At 43.7% G+C, this 16616-nt stretch overlaps 1 protein-coding gene across 3 annotated transcripts; it reads right to left on the bottom strand.

Annotated features, from left to right (window-relative positions):
* Positions 1-514: 514 nt before the first annotated feature.
* On the bottom strand, positions 515-11908 carry egfl7 (EGF-like-domain, multiple 7). Of its 3 annotated transcripts, none has more exons than XM_023422310.2 (9): positions 11705-11908; positions 7447-7717; positions 6672-6794; positions 5429-5541; positions 4787-4882; positions 4444-4656; positions 2430-2506; positions 1935-2097; positions 515-1024 (listed from the first exon to the last, which is right to left on the bottom strand). In XM_023422310.2, the coding sequence occupies exons 2-9, from the start codon at positions 7524-7526 to the stop codon at positions 1005-1007; spliced, it is 885 nt and encodes a 294-aa protein (XP_023278078.1). In that variant the 5' UTR covers positions 7527-7717; positions 11705-11908; the 3' UTR covers positions 515-1004. The 3 variants fall into 3 exon arrangements, with proteins under 3 accessions (XP_023278078.1, XP_087034378.1, XP_023278079.1); XM_087178252.1 differs by lacking the exon at positions 11705-11908 and adding an exon at positions 10197-10335; XM_023422311.2 differs by lacking the exon at positions 11705-11908 and adding an exon at positions 10127-10149.
* Positions 11909-16616: the final 4708 nt, after the last annotated feature.

The following is a 16616-nucleotide window of genomic DNA, read 5'->3' as shown; positions in this document are numbered from 1 at the left end:
CAGTGACTCGGTATTGGAAAGTGACGAGACAGGCCAACTGGGCTGGGGCTAGCTGGTTAGCATGCTAACTTAAGTAGAAGAAAAGGCATGATAGAAACGCTGAACTCGCAACGTTTCTTCTAGACTGGTAAGTAAACAGCTGTTAATGCTAAAGTTAGCTATGTAGCAATAGCAAAACTTACAAATATCTCCTTTAAAATGCTATGAAATGGGCTGTTCTGCTTGATGAAGACTTTTTATACTTTACATTTAGCTGGTAATACTTGTGTACTTTGAATGCAGTACTTGGGAGTATTATCACACTTCAGTGTTGATACTTTTACATAAGTAAAAGATCTGAATACTCCATCCTCTGCTGATTGGAGGTTATGTATAGGAGAGGTCAGACGGAGACATCCAGTGTTGTCTTAGCTTAATGGAGAGTTTGTCTAATCTTACATCAGCAGTGTGGACATGACCGTGTATTTGCAAACCTTATTCAGTGATCCTCTCATTTCATTGAGCACAACACATGTTTTGATTAAGGCTTTTTATTACAAAATGTTACAAAACTAGGTAAAAAAATGTCTACAGGAACGCTGAGAAATAACTACAAAGTAATCATAATTTAAATACATAAATACAGATGTCCACGTCTGGGGCTCAGACAGAGGACACAGCTGCACTGATTCAAAAACAAACACAGAAACAAAGTGGCCAGTTTAACCTTTGACCCTCAGGGGGTTTGATTTAGATGTTACAGGGATGATGTAATGGTGACACAGACCCTGTTACAGGTACTTTTACAAAATCACAAATTTGACAATGATTGAACAGGAAAAGTAAATGAACCTGTTGGGGGAAAAAAAAAATCACAGATGATTTGTGCCACGATTGTGTCCCTGCATAACAAGGACTGAGGTTGTTTCTGCCGTCTGCTTCTTACACACTTCTTCTTCTGCTGCGTACAATACTCTTGACACGTTTGTGTCACTGTTAACTTGATGGTTGCCGATGTTCGGTGGTTAATTCTCCTGGCAAGAACCTACAGGGAAGAAGAGAAGAAAGATATCTCATTGTACTGACCACGACTTTTTGAATTAAATTCCTTAAGTACTGGTAGCGACTGTAAAATTAAAAGTGAACCCACTGTAATCTGTGACCCCACTTTAATCCGAACTGAGAGGAATTTGGTTGTTGGCCTCAGATTTTCACAGTTGGAGCTTCATGATCCCAGAATGCAATAATTGAACATAATGTAATAAAACCAAATGTGATAAAGCTCCTAATGTCATAAAAATCTATAATAAGAAGCTGCTGTGAGTTTATTAAAGTTTAGGTCAGGGATCCACGCGGGGGGAACGTCTGATACGCAGATGGGATTTTCCACCACATTCTCCCGACCGCCACGTTTCCCTGGCGACGCCTCCTGACGACCACGTCTGTTCCTCTAGCGCCGCCATGAGGTCGATATTTGTGATGTTGAGTCACTGACATTCATGTTTCTTTTCAGGATTTACTGCTATAACATGATGATTCTTCTGATTTTCAATATTGTCAAATATTTTTGGTTTATGACCAAATACCTGTGAAACAATCTTTAATGTTCTAATTAGGTTCAAATTTGATTTCACTTATAGTTTGATCGACTTTGATTGGACCATTTAACTTATTTAGTCACTGCCAAGACAGTTATTACATTACAGACACAAGATTTTATTATGTTATTGGATTTTTTGTTAACACGGACTTTAATACATTTGATTTTATTCAATTATGGGACAACTGTTGCATTTGGGCTTTTACATGGTCTCTGATCTTCTTGAAGAAGTTGAAGTCTGACTTTCCTGGGACACAAAGTTTCACTGGTGTTCAACTAAATATTGATTTTCCCTCCTCTTAAGTGCTACGTTCTCAGCTATTAGCAATCAAAAGGTGAGCCCTCGGTAACTCACATGTGCCGAGGCGCTCCTCCAGAAAGCCAATCTGCTCGCTGAGGGAGTCGATGCGGTCCAGTTGCTGGAAGGAGTGGGACAGTAAGGTGGTCTTCTCCGACAGGCCCTCGTCCAACGACAGCGGGAAGAAGCTGGTGAACGGGGTCAGGACCAACTGCAACTTCTGCACGGGGAGAGGAAAAAGACTATTACTCACCTCATAAACAAAAAATAATTATAATCCCCAACTAATCTTCATGTTTGTTTCACTAAACACAGGCTGTTTTTATTCTTTTTTAAAACCCCGTAAAGCATTTTTTAAAAAAAAGCAGGTCTGGCATTTCAAAGAATCGTTGGTTTTTACATCAGACCAGTGAAAAATGGAGCAGAGGTGTTCATGGTGAGTGAGGCTGGGAGGTATCAGGGTAGGTGGCTTTTGTGTGTGTGTGTGTGTGTGTGTGTGTGTGTGTGTGTGTGTGTGTGTTTGAACATGTGTTCATGTGTTTTCTGCTGTACCTTCTCCAGGAGCTCCACTCTGTTCCTCAGGCTCTGTACCTCCTCCGTCACGTTCTCCGCCAGGCTGAAGCTTCCACCTGTACAAACCATACAGACAAATATACAGAGGATGGTGAGTGTATAGATCTAAAAAGGCGAGACTGATGTATGTTTATTCCTGTTTTTATCTTAAAAGGTTTCCTTGGAGGCATCCTGTTCTCATCAGTCCCTCTCCTCGAGTGATTCATGGCCCTAAACTGGAAACCAGGAAGAGGTTCGCAGAGCTGCAGGGAGGCCGGGGGAATTTTTGGGCACAGAGGGGGGAAATCATGGATATGGGAACGGCCCGAAAAAGCTGAGACACAAACTGAAAGAGAGGTCACTAGAAATAGAAATAGACTCATTCATTCCTCCTGTGAACCTGCATCGGTTACAGGGAAGTGTCTGCCTGTCTGCGTCCACCCGAGGGGAGCGTCCCCGGGGACAAACGCGACCAAGATCGGGGGATGCAGAATTAGGAACCTCTCTTCTCTCTGGCTGCGCTCCGGCACACAGGCCGAGAGCGACTCAATCTCTCCCAGATGTGGTCCATTACTGATACAAGAATGAGTTGAGAAACAGGGTGAGGAGGAGGAAGAAGAGGAGGAGGAGGAGGAGGAGGAGGGGGAGGGGGGGGCTGGCGATGACCCCCAGCAGACAGGGTTGATGGAGCTGGAATGAGAACACAAGTGTTGGCCAAGTGTGGAGTGAAAAGAAGGAGACGTCGTCGTGGGGGGAAGAAAAAAAAAAAAAAAGAAAAGAAAGGAAGATGGAGACGAAGTCCAACACTCCTCCTCCTCCGCAGCTTAGCAAGGGTCAGCGCCACGGTCTACTTTATAAGCATTTAAACCCGTGTTTATATTTGTGATCTCCTTCGACATCCCTCTGACATGTGTGCATGGACAGATAAAGAACGCAGCCTCAAGTAAAACATCTCTGCTGGCCTTGCATTTTGGCAACCGAGCGGTGAAACTGAGCAACACACTCCCACAAATAACTCTCCATCGTTTCACCAAGTCCTTTTTTCTTTTTCTTTTTTTAAACCGAGTGGGTTTTTTTTGTTTTTTTTTTCTTTCTATCCCTCTTTCTTCATGTGTTTTTCTGGCTTTTTGATGACTCAGCAATACACTCGCAGGACTCTCATCAATCCATATCATGTAGAGTCACGGGGGTGAACGGTCTCATTTCAGCTGAGGAGTTTCATTCTGTGTGATTTTAGTCTTTTTTTTTTTTCTTCTTTTTTTTGAACACTGATAAATATGAGGAAGTTTGGAGCAGAGCCTGAGAAATTTGGCAGTCTCACATTAATATAGAGATTTGTTTCTTTGATAACACATGAGACAGTGCTCCCTTTAGATTTACAGTGACTCACAAAAAAAATCCCCAAAGGTGGAAAAATTTGGGAGAAATAAAGGGGAGATTTCTTTAAGGTTTCATGTTGCGTAAATCCCCAAAAGAGCGATAACACTGACACAGATTAAAAAGGAATATCCTGGGGTCAACTACCACATTTGCAGACATGGAGATGGAAGGGGGGGGGTTATTATTATTTGTTGCTAAGATACAGGAAGCACACACAAATGAAAATCCACTTTTTCATGGTGAGAGAAAACATTGCAACATTTCTAAGGAAATTAATGGAGTGTGCGGGATTAAAAAAAAAAAGGTCTGTATTAGCATGGGACCTCTATTAGAGGCAGATGTTTGCTTTGCTCGCAGGACTCTCAGGAGTCAACTGAATCATTATCAAAGTCCAACTGGTCCCAGTCTCACTGCACGGGGCCCAGACCACAACACATCCGTCTGGAGTCGGCACCAGTCGCAGTGCATTATTACTCACGGTACGAGTTGAGAGTGGCATAGCGCGTACCAAAAGTAATAATGGACCGCGAAGCTGGCTATGTTCCTTCCTTCTGCGCTCCAGACACTTTGCTGCTGCAAGACAGAAAATTATACTGTTTGAACGCACGCACACGCCTCTGTGCTGCTCATTTACCCGTGTCAGGGTGACCACCCACTGTTGCCTGGCTGGGCTGGGTGGGAGTGGGAGAGGTGGTACGAAGAGGAGGAGGAGGAGGAGGAGGAAGGCTTTGACAAGAACGGCCGTCTCCGGCGAGCCTGAAGCCGCCCCTGCACGCGCATCGATAGCTGCCAGCTGTGTTGACGCACCCCTGGGCGCACGGCCGCTGCTCGCTGCACTCATCCACATCTGACAGACAGGAGAGACAGGGAAAGGGTTTATGTGTGAATATAGAGACAGAGCTCATGTGTGGTCATGCAGGTAAATGTGAGTGTGAGTGTGTGTGTGTGTGTGTGTGTGTGTGTGTGTGTTTGTTTACCTGTTTGGCACTGGTGGCCCGTCCAGCCTATCGGACAAGCACACTGGTTGGGTCTTAAGCAGGTGCCTCCATTCACACAGGCTTGTCCACACACAGCTGTAAGACACGTTTAAAGGGACAGTTCAGGTGGTTGAAAATATTCTTATTTGGATTTATGCTGAAAGATGAGTGGATCGATACCAGTCCTTAAAATATGAAGCTACAACCAGCATGACAACCAGACTGGAGGCTTCCAGTCTTTGTGCTAAGCTACGCTGGTTGTAGCTTCAGCTCTGTAGGTCAGCTCTGTTTAACCGCACAAAATCTGCCTATCAGCACCTCTAACGTTTATTTTCTTTAATCTGTACAAAGTTGTGTTATTACAGGGCATTATGTGCTGAAATATTTCTTGGCTAGGAGCAGTGACTTCCTGGAGTTTTCGCCAGCTGCCTGGTTGTGTCTGGCTGTGAAATTGTCCAGCTCATAGCAGCCACCAATCAAACCACAGCTTGTCTTATTTTAACATTAACAAGAATCTTTCTTGCTTTCACCTTTAAATAGAGCTCGGCTTCCAGTCTTTATGCTAAGCTAAGATATTAGCCTCCTATTCCTCCACTATACAGGTGCAGGTCATACAGGAGCAACATGGAGGGACCAGTTTACCTTGGTTGCAGTTGTGAGAGTGAAATCTCCGCCAGCCCGGGCAACACTCCGGGTAGAAACGTGAAGGAGACGCCACTCTGCTCACCTGCCGGTACGCCACCGAGTACACAGTTCTGTGTGAGACAAAAAACACAAGACAACCCACGGCAGTTAGGGATTTGTGGTTATTCATGCTGTCATCGCCTTCATGTGTGCGGTCTGCTCCGCGTTCTGCCAGACTGCAAGAACGCCGATGAGAGAATGGGAATTTTGGTGGAATATTGAAACCACGGACCACTGACTTTCAAGTGTGTGTCAGGGATGAGATGGGGAAGGAGGAAGGAAGGAGGGAAGGAGGGAGGGAAGGAGGGAAGGAGGGAGGGAGCAAGGGGCAGGAGAAGAGATGCAAAGTCAGATTTAAAATTTGAGATTTTTCTGCAGCCTGCTGAGACTCTGGTATGTTTAGTTTGTGAGGAGAGATGCTGGGTGATAAACTGAGGCAAAGCTAAAAGCAAAGTGAACATGACCAGAGATGTGTTTACTGAAAACAAAAGGAACAAATAATTTCATCTAAGCGAGGAGAACCACCATGGGATTTAGGGGCCTGTAATCGCCCTAAGACCTGCCCACATAATGAGCCAAAAAAAGAAAGAAAGAAGTGAAACTGAACTTTAGTGGTGAGGGAAGAGTTAAAAAAAAAAGAAAAGGATTAAAGTTGAGGGAATGTTAAGGGGGAACTAGAAAGCATCAGAGCTGCAGAGAGGGATCGAGAGCGCCTAAGTATGAAGGGAGACGCGGTCCAAAATAAACACAACCGCAGTCTCTGCAGGCAGGCAGTTCATTTCCCGTAGTTACACAAAGTGCTCGATATTTAGATTCCACCCAAATATGTGCCACCATGACCCAGTTCTGTGCAGAATGCACATTTATGTGTGTGTGTGTGTGTGTGTGTGTATATGTGTGTGTGGGAGAAAGTCTAGGTCTATTTATGACTGCACCCTGAACCCTCTCCCTTCCTAAACATGTCAAGCATTGTTTACCCCTTAATTAAATAAACATCTTATCAAGGCTTAATTAGAACACTGTTTTGACACTGTTTTGACTGGAGTCCTCGTGTACAGTAAATGCTCGACTGTGTGGTTCAGCTCGTCCGACAAAAGCGCAAAATAAATTAAAAAATAAATAAAAAAGTCAATTTTTGTTGTTAATTTTGTTGTTAATTGTGTTGTTGCGTGCTCGTATGTATGAAGAGAGCGTGTCTTACTTGTAAGTGCTACAGAGGCGATGCCCCTGACACAGGGTGATGTAAGGCTTGTGCACCGGCTGGACGTAGGACTCCGTTGCCGTGACAACGTTGTGACGGAGGTCTCGGCCACACACCCTCCTCCTGCCAAAAATGGATGAGACATGAGATCAAATATTAAAACTGACCTGAAATACAGACTTTTCGAGGCTGCAAATAGCATCTGCGCCCGCAGCCCAGCTGGTTTTAGATGATTCTAGTTTTCCAGAGAGATATTTAGGCCCTGGAAGTCTCTCCCATCTGATTCAGAAAGCCTGAGCAAGTCCAGATTAAAGCCTCAAGGTTTCTGTTTGTCACCAAAGAGCTGGCATGCAGCCTAACTACTCCTGACTAACCCATGTAATCACTCCCGAATGTGTCAAAGTTAAGAGTTGATCTTTGACCGCTTTGGCTCCACTTGACCTTTCGTTTGGCTCTCAGTTTATTTTTGGTCTTTGTGCAAATCAACTGAAAGTGACAACATGAGCCCCGCAGACTCCCCCACGTTCATGTGTGCGTCTAATAGTCTCGGACAGAGGCGTAGAGCTGTGGTCCTGAGAGAGTGCACTCTTTAAAACGTTTAAATGTCATTTGACCGATCTGTATACATTCGCAGCGGGTGAGAACGTCGAGAGGACGCTAAAGCAAACAGGTCTGAATGACGGCTGAAGTGGAGATCCACAGCTGAGGGACCTCACGTACGGAAAAAATGACAGGCCATAATAAACACAGGAAGGGGTATTAAGTGAGCCGTTACCCGTGGTGAGCGAAGAACTGGGGAGTGCCCATCACATGAAGGATGAAGAGGGAGGAGGAGAGCAGCAGCGTTTGGTACATTGTCTTCCTCTTTCCCACGTTTCCCTCGCTCGGTCTCTCACACTCTTCTCTGTGCCAGGCGGAGGGAAGAGGAGAGGAGGATGAAAGGGAGGGTGGGCGGGAGGGGCAGGGAGGGGGGTCGTGGACAGCAGCCAACGTCTCCTCACGCTTGAGCGTTTTTTTCCCTCCAGGAGGATGATGACTCCGGCTACCTGCAAGGAGAGGAGATGTGAGATGATTATGTGTTAAGACTAAGAGATTCAGCAGTTTTCATCATGCATCTACTTGAGCTGAGAAATCGGGTGAACAAGAGGATAAATTCCCAAAGTTTCAAGAGAAACATGAATGAAATACAGCTCATTCCTCTGCGGCCACGGGTCAGGACTCGTTTCCTTTGAAGAGGCCGGCCACTAGAGGGATGGACACAGCACTGTTGGTGTCAGCTGTGTCGTGTCTCAGAGAGCAGACCACCCCTCTCCAAAGCATTAGTGCGCATTAAATCTGGGCAGAAAATGTTAACCACCACCCGTCTGTAGGAGCTCTGTCATTCATCGTTAGTGGCTGACGAGCGCAGGTAAGGTAAGAGGGTGAGAAACAGCAGACGTCTTACTCTTGAACCTTGAAATGAAAGGAGGGCGGGAGTCGTCACGTCACAATGTGAAAAGATAAACTGTCTGAAGCTGCAAAGTGGGCACATTTTTCATGTCAGGAATGAGTTTGAGCTGAGCAATATGGAGGGGTTATAAAAAGGAGGAGACGCTGTTCTGTTGTGGGCGGTCAGAAACGAGCACGGACAAGGTTACTCTATAGTCATACTTTTCCTTTAATTAAAATGTCAGCCAGCAGCTGAATTACATGACAGCTGCTTTAAGTTTGAACATTTCCCGCTTTGTTTGGTCCAATTTTTTGTTAAATAGTCATTTTAAAAACATTACCACAATCATTCGTATATTTGTTTTTCAAACTCTAACTTTTTGCTAACACTTGAACTTTTTATTACTCATAGATTTAGTGTGTTTCCCTGGTGAGTGATTTTAAAAGTCATAAAATGGAGTGCAGTGGCGGGGGGTATGTGACATAGATGTTGCATGTTTATTTAAGCACACTACGTCCTCAAGTCTAAAACAGTTTTATGACCAGCGGTAAAGAACTGACCTATGTTTTGTTTGTGTTTTAAATTGAATATTTTGATTTGTGTGCAGAATCTCAGGAGTCGACCACAACTACCCATGTAGAAGTTAATGTTCCCGACACAGACGGAGACGCCGGACGCCAACACAGAAGATAACATGTTGTTAGGCAGATGTTTGGATGCGTTCTTGAGCCTGGCAACTTGCACAAGAGTAAAACCGAAATGAAATGTGGACCTGGACTGGTTTTTAGTGGCTCTCTGGGCTCAACTTCTGACCGCACAAAGAGCCCAAGCACAGAAAAAGCGTGTGTGTGTGCATATATGCATCACATATACTTATGTACTCTGTACACAGTCATGAGTTCTTGCGGGCGAAGCAGTTCTGAACTCTCACTGACCTGCACCTGCATGGACTCTGAGACTGTGAGACAAAAGACAGGGGGGGAGAAAAGACAAAGAACTCTCCTTTCACAGAAACGCTCTTATCCCTTCACACCATATTAGCCACATTATTACATACTGTACAGGATTAAAAGACAGACTGAGGCATCCCTTTGTAAGGAAGAATGCTCATAATGCAGCAGGTCCAGGCTGCATGACAGTCAGCTTGGACGTTCTCCTGCTCTGATGCTATCCTGCAGGAACGTTCTTTAACAGAGCAGATACTTAACCCCGGGGAAATCTGTAACGGGGCCTTGAAGCCAGCCCAGTGTGACTGCAGGTTACGGGCCCGTAGCCTGCGGGAGAGACCTCACTTATCCTGGAGGTGATGCTAAGCCTCGGCTGACAGCTTTGCATGTCTCCCTGATCCCCTGCTGGCACGGCGCCTGGAGACAGGACACGCACATCTAAGGCCTGTGTTCATTCACAAATCACCACAGTGAGTGTGACTCTCGGAGCAGCGGAGGGAGGGAGTGGGGGAGGGCTTTGAAGCCAACGTGTGTGTGGAATTGTGTGACAATCTAAGCATCATAACATCTGCAGTGAAAAAGGTGCTGTCCAAAAAGTTTATACTAGTTGGGTGTGGAATACAGAAAAATTACGAAGTGCATCTCTACACAAGCCATTGAACCAGCAGTACTTAACTTAACTTAATTGGAGAATAAATGTTTGTATCTGCATCAGCATGTGTTTTATGTGTATCTTTTTTAATGAAGTCATTTCTGGCTGCTGACACATCAGGAGTTAAGTACAGCACACACGTTTCTTACATTCTCCATGGGAGGGCGCTGCACTGCACATATCTGGAGATCAGATTAAGAGCAACATGCTTCACTCAAAGCACCATCTCTCTAATACTCGCACATACACGCACGTAAAGTTACAGGCACACACATTAAACCAGTGACCTCCATAAATAAAGAAATAGGAAAACCTCATTCCTACACTGAACAACAAGCGGGGATGCTGAACACGCACGAACACGCACGAACAAGCCAATAAACCCATAACCAGGGCGCATGCATGGGATACAGTAATGATCACAAACCGTGCAAATGAGCAATCAGCTTTCCTAAGATTCAATTCCCACCAAAAAAAAAAAAAAACCACAGTCGTACACTGCAGGAAGTGAAGAGAAACGCCCGCGCTCCCGTTATAATCCGCCGTGAAGAGTTAAACAAGAGTCCAGTGATAAAACTCCGCTCCGAGTCAGTCAGGTTTCTCCTGGAGCTCAGACTGTCAGAGAGCATGGGGGGTGATGGTAGGACCTCCTCCCACTCCTCCAGCTGGGTGTCCCGCAGCTCAGACTGCCTGAACTGGGGAGAGGGGAGGGGGGGGACCCAGGAGTGACGTCATAGCACAGACTGACTTTAGTTTTTTTTAATTTTTAAATTTTTTGTTATAACCTACTGATACACTTCCCAAGCTGGTGGGTAGAGGCTTTACAGAGCAAGCAGCTGGTATGATTAAAGGGTAAGTTCACTTTTTTTTCTTTTTTTTAAATGTCTGTGTTAGAACAACTCTTATGAGGATTGAAACTAATGTTATGTGTTGTTCTCGTTCCTCTTGTCCATACTGGACATTAATTGATCTCATCCTGACATGACTTCCAATGTAAGCGAAGGCGGGCAAAATCAGAGTAAGTCAAATCAAGTGCTTGTCTTCAAGACTTTGTCTTTTTAGTATGGACGAAAGGTCTGATTACTGCACACAAAACCATTTCCACTGTTCATCTGTGCACCTGAGTATTGTTTTAAGACAGACTTAAAAACCTGTGAACCCACCCTTTAATTCACTGTCGAGGGAAAACTGAAGGAAACGCGCGAACTCCAGCCACATAGGAAATCACAAGGAAAAGAAATATTAGATTTAAGTCAGGATTTATAGCTATATGAAATATATCTTTTGCAAATTATGAATGTATGTATATTAAGTATGTGCAAAAGAATTTTGAGCCATTAAGAGCTATAATCATGTTTTTCCTGTCATTGCAAGTGTGCCAATCCTTTTCCTCTGAAGGTATCTCCAAGGTGAATTAGTTCAATATTCGGGAGACCTAAATTAATGAATAGGGATAATATAAGCCAAAAAAAAAAGTATTTATGTCATGTTTTAGTTTACTAATGCAAACTACCAAAACTACATGCCCATTAATCCCATTAAGAAATCATTACAGTTCACACAAGGTGAATGGGAATCACTAGTGACACATATTGTGGCATGAATTTTAAGAAAAAAATTAAAATAGTCCCAAAGTGAAAGGTACAGAAACATAGTGTAACACACACTGTTTAATATTATGCACATAATGATCCTTTCATTGTGATACATAAGTCTAAGTGGGCTGTACTCTGTACTCAACTCTATGTATTATCCCTGCACTCCTGCACTAACTACAACACTACAGTGTAGTTACAATCTGACCTGTACCTGTGTAGATAGTTTGTTGTCCATTTTCTTGCCTGTATAAAATGTTTAAGTTTAATTATATTAGTTTAGCTTGTTAGTTTAGTTTAGCAGTGATGACATCAAATTGAGAAAATCAACGTAAAAACACAGCTGTACGGGATTCAGCGGGGGCCCTTACACGGGGCCTTTTTGAAAATGTGTGAAAGAAAAATCTTACCCTCGCGGTATGTGGTCGTCAGGTGCGTGTGCGCGCGCAGGCTGAGCGGCGGCCATGGGCACGAGCCGCCGGACCGGTCGACAAGAGGAGTCTTCCATGGTGGCAGTTTCTTTTTAAAAGCTCGGGGTTGGTGGGTTTCAAATAAAAAACCTCGCGGTCAATTCGCGGTGCTCCCTGTGAGTCGACTGGCGACAAATGAAATGTCTTTGGGCGTTTTTCAGTTGCTTTTTATGCAGGGCTTCCTGTGGCACGCAGGAATTGGACGGACAATCCCAAACCGGAATTCCTGTGAGTGTTTGCCGCTGATAAAACCCCTCTCCTGCACAAACACTCTCCATCCTGCTCAAACCGCTTCGCGAATCTGATTTTGAAGCATTTTTCTGTCCCCCCATTGTGGCTCGGACATCTTGAAGGGGGCAATAATAAGTGCCTTCAGTCGGCCTCCTCACCTCACGGGGCCCTTCTGCTGCCTTTGCAGTCCAGAGCAAAACGAGGGAATGAACAGATCTGGGAGGTTATTTGCATTTACTGAGCCTTATACCAAGCTTAAATATAACACAACTTACTGGTATTTCAAATGCTGAAGCTGGTGGCACAATGGCAGCTCATAGCGGCTCATGTTTACAGATCAAATCTGTTAAATTGCAGCTTGTTAAACCCAAACAGTTGATAAGGAAGAAGTTTATTTCCCTCCTTCTGCCTGTGCTTCTATTGTAGCTCAGTGCAGCTCAGGGAATGCTAAACCTGTCACACAATGGTTAAAAAAAAACAAAAAAACAAACTTATCTAATATAAATTTGGCCACTCTCATCCACACCGAGGCAGTTTTGTGAATCGTAAAAGCCACAGGTCAAGCTGTTTGTGTTGATCATGTGGTTCAAATAACTCTTCAGAAACATGGTAATCAATTTAGCACTTAGTTGACAGTTTGCAAAAATCAATTTTAAAATGAAGAAAACAATCTTACAATGAGTTGTTGTTCTGGAGCTTACAAGCAGAACAGAGCAGCTGCTAAAAGAAACTTGTGAGATTGTTTTCTCAGCTGCTGTTTCCAAATTCACAAATCTGCAGAAATTGTTTGACCCCCTAAAGATGGTAAAGAATTTGAACATTTTAGTTATTGGGTGGTAAAAGGTTGGTGGTACCTAAAAAATAATTACGTTTTGGTCTTCAGACCCTTGTAGTGTAGGATTTTTGTGTTTCATTATTGTCCAACACATCTGCCTAAATGTCTTTCTGGAGTGCAAGAAGTTTGTAGTGTTTCAGTAACACGAATTCACTTGAGTTGACAAATTGCCGTTAATGTTTTTCCATGTTTCCCAGTCTAGTCAAGAGTTTTGGAGTTTGTCCGGACGGGGTCATGCCATCAAGGTTCAGATCAAGTATCTAATGTGAGTGTAACGAGTTTTGAGTCTGTAGCTGACATCATGTACCAGAGACAGAAAAAGCTGCTCTTCCTCTGCCTTGAAGCTGAACTTGACTGAGATTAGTCTGACAACCAGGACTCATTTGTCATTGTAAGTACATGCAGAGGCGCACCACATACTCGCACAGTTAAACATGCATGCAAGTGTGCACACACACACACTCACACAAGGTTTTGTGTGAGTGTGTGTGTGTGTTCATGGTTTAGTGGCTCGGCTTCAGAGGGCATGAACCAGAACATGTACTTCTTCTCTACTTAAATTTACGATGAGAAGTGACTTGATATTAAATCATATTTTTAAGGCTTAGGTTTGTTTCTCTTTGTTATGTAATGATAGATTATTTAATGTTTTTTAAATGTTCATTGACCCTCCCTGCATACAAAGAACTACTACTACGTGCCGAGGAACCATGGGAACACTTCACTTCGGGGTCGCAGGTGAACACACACCAACACACCCATTCAAGGCTGATCGCTCAGGAGGGGCGCATTAGAATATAGGATGCAAAATCAGTGTATACTCGTTTTGTGAATACACTGGTGTGTGTGTGTGTGTGTGTGTGTGTGTGTGTGTGTGTGTGTGTGTGTGTGTGTGTGTGTCAGAGAAACTAAAGTAGGAGGGTATCTCATTTTAAGGAACCTTTTTTCACTCTTTGAAATCAAGACTTGGCCGACACAAGCAAAGTTTTGCAGTCAGTGTTCCAGATTTGTCCCAGAGAAGATGCGGGAGGGAAAAAAAAAAACTGAAGCATAGCCGCACTTCCTCTTTGAGAGGAAACAGGAAAAGGCTGAGGGAGTTAGATTCTGGAGCCTGCTCCCTTGGAACAATAAAAATCTCACTTTGACAGGAAACGGATCTGCGTCAAAGAGGACCTGACAGATTTTGCTAAAGGGCAGTAGCAGTGACCCTGGATGGGGCATGAACAAGAGGGCAGCTGTGCCCAACAATAACGCTAAGAAAGTAAAAATTTTAAGTTCATACAAAACATTTTAACTCAGATTTCAAATCAGGATTGTGTAGTTGGGTGGGGAAGGGATGCATCTGTGCGGCAAGTAACTCCAAAACCTTTACGGTAAACGCAGTAAAGTTTTATGATGGGAGGAATAATGGCTGGACATTCTTGAAAAGTGAGAGGAAGAGGTAGACGACACAATACAGATTAAATATTATTGTTCCCCCTAAATATATCTAAACAAGAGCTTCCCACTTAATGTTGATTTTATATTGTCTGCATCTTCAATAGAGTTGGAGTGTTGGAGCGCTTTTGTTGCTGGTTTCAGTTCGTATGTTTTTGAGCAAATTTTTGTATGCACATGTGTGTGTGCACACTGATGTGTGTGCGTGCGTGTGTGTGTGTGTGTGTGGATGCTTTGTGCTCTTTTGAATAGATGTTAGTGTTTTGATGATGGTGGTGGAGAGCACTGTTTAACATGATGGTCCAGAATCTCCTCTGCTCAAAAAGAAATCAGAAATAGCACCAGTGCCTGTGGGGGGGTGGGGGGGGCCTTTGTAATATCAACAGCTTCAGTGAGACAGCTAACGCTAGCGAGACCCTCTTGTTTTTTAAAAGGCAGGACGAACACAGCAGTGAGTCTGTGAGGGCCACTGATGTCTCAGCAGTTGTTGAAATACCATAAAAGAAGAGCTCATTTTTGTCGAAATCATTGCTAACTTTAGCGAGCTAGGCTAACTATTCTAACTAATCCTAAATGCTGAATGTTGCAAACCTTTAACTTTTATATTGACTTGTTGAAACTGGAAAAACACAATACAGATTACATAATATGACGTTCTGAAGTCATGTACGCCACAGGAGTTGACAGAACGTTTTATTTTATTTTGAAAAATGGAAAAACATGCACAACAGCTGGAATATCACAGAAGTAAAAGTGAGGAGAATTTGTCTCCTCCTTTAGGTTTTGTGCCAGAGTTTTTACAGTCAACTTTTAGTCATCACCACTAATGGAGGAATGTAAGTCAGCAGAATGAATAATGTTTTATATAACTGCAGCTTTTAGGGATTTGATACTTTAATAGGGTCATAACATGCTTTGCTGTCGAGAGGAGTGAAGCCAGACTTAATGTTGTGTGATTGTGTTTGTGGTTTAGTGTGAAATAGGCAGAGACGGGTGTGAAGATACAGAGACTCACTGCAGTTGTGCAACAACATTCCTACCGTTCCTACTTTTTTAAATCTCATTGTAAGTTGACCTGTCGTGTCGCTAAATTTTGCAATGGCAAACTACCGTTATGTTAGATTTGATCAACTTTGCTTATTCACGAGTGACCCGGGAACAAGACTCGAGGTGTAACATGTGTCTCAGTGCTGTAGGATTTCCATGCTGAGCAGCCAAACAGGACATCCTGTTGTCCAAGGCCTGCCACCATACCGTCACTCCCCTGTCACCCTGAGCATTAGACAAAGCAGAGGCATGCACTCATCGGCAGCCCTCCTGGAAATGAAAAGACTTCGCGTTGGTGGCCCCAGCACTTCCTGTGCTCCACTTCAACAGCCTAGTAGTAGTTTGAAAATACGTCACTCAAATCTGCCGTAGGATTCTGACGGACCCAACCAAGCCGAAAATATCCTCGACTAAATTTTTGCTCCGTGCTGTATTTTCTTTTGCAAGTACATGTTGTAATGTCCCTCTTAATGGCCTCTCCTTCATACATTACAGTATTTCCGTCCTCCCGCTGCCAGCTCTCCTTGTCAGTCTGTCATCAACAGTGCGGAGAGATTAGGGAGTTAAACACATTCCACCATAAACTCTGCGTCTCAGAAACACGTGAGTCTGATTTACCGTAGTAATTGAATTCTCCCGCTCTGAGGCTCATGTTTGGAACAGTGGCCGTGTCAGCTGTGGTCCAAAATGAATTTCTTTGAAGCTGCGAGAGTTTTAAATGTGGACGCTCTCCCTGCGCTGCCACAATAATCCTGAAATATTTTCTCCAGCTTGTTCCACAATGATTTAATGTTCTGTTCCCGCACAAATATTTATTGCCTAGATGCAGCGGTGTCACAGCGAGGATCGTTGTTACAAGAGGAAATGTAATATTTCTTGGCTGTGACATTCATCATAGTGTTGCCAACTTTTATTACGCCCTGTCAGCAGCAGTAATTGGGATTTCACTCTTTTTTTATATTGTTTCAGCGACAGTTTTCCTTAGATCGCTTCTTAGACTATTATCCAACTTTTGCAGAAATAGACAAAACAGATAAATGATATTGGAATGAGAACATTATTCATTTCAAGAATTGTTAGAGAGACATGAAACATGTATGTTTGGTGAATGCAGGCAGTCAACCAGCTGCCTGCATGTCTGGTTTCCTCCAGACATGAAGCTCAGAATTGAAGCCAAACAGTTCATTCTTGGTTTCATCAGATCAGAGAATCCTGTTTCTCATAGTCTGTGAGTCCTCCTCTCACTTCTCACTGAGGAGAGGCTTCGGTTTGGCCTCGCCTGCCAGAAAGCTCAGATCGGAG

This window comes from Seriola lalandi, unplaced genomic scaffold, assembly GCF_002814215.2.
Source record: "Seriola lalandi dorsalis isolate HSWRI2012SDOR001 ecotype SW California unplaced genomic scaffold, Sedor1 jcf7180002054680, whole genome shotgun sequence".
Lineage (NCBI taxonomy): Eukaryota > Metazoa > Chordata > Actinopteri > Carangiformes > Carangidae > Seriola > Seriola lalandi.
Note: the sequence above shows the minus strand (reverse complement) of the source record. Positions and strands in the feature narration are given on the sequence as shown.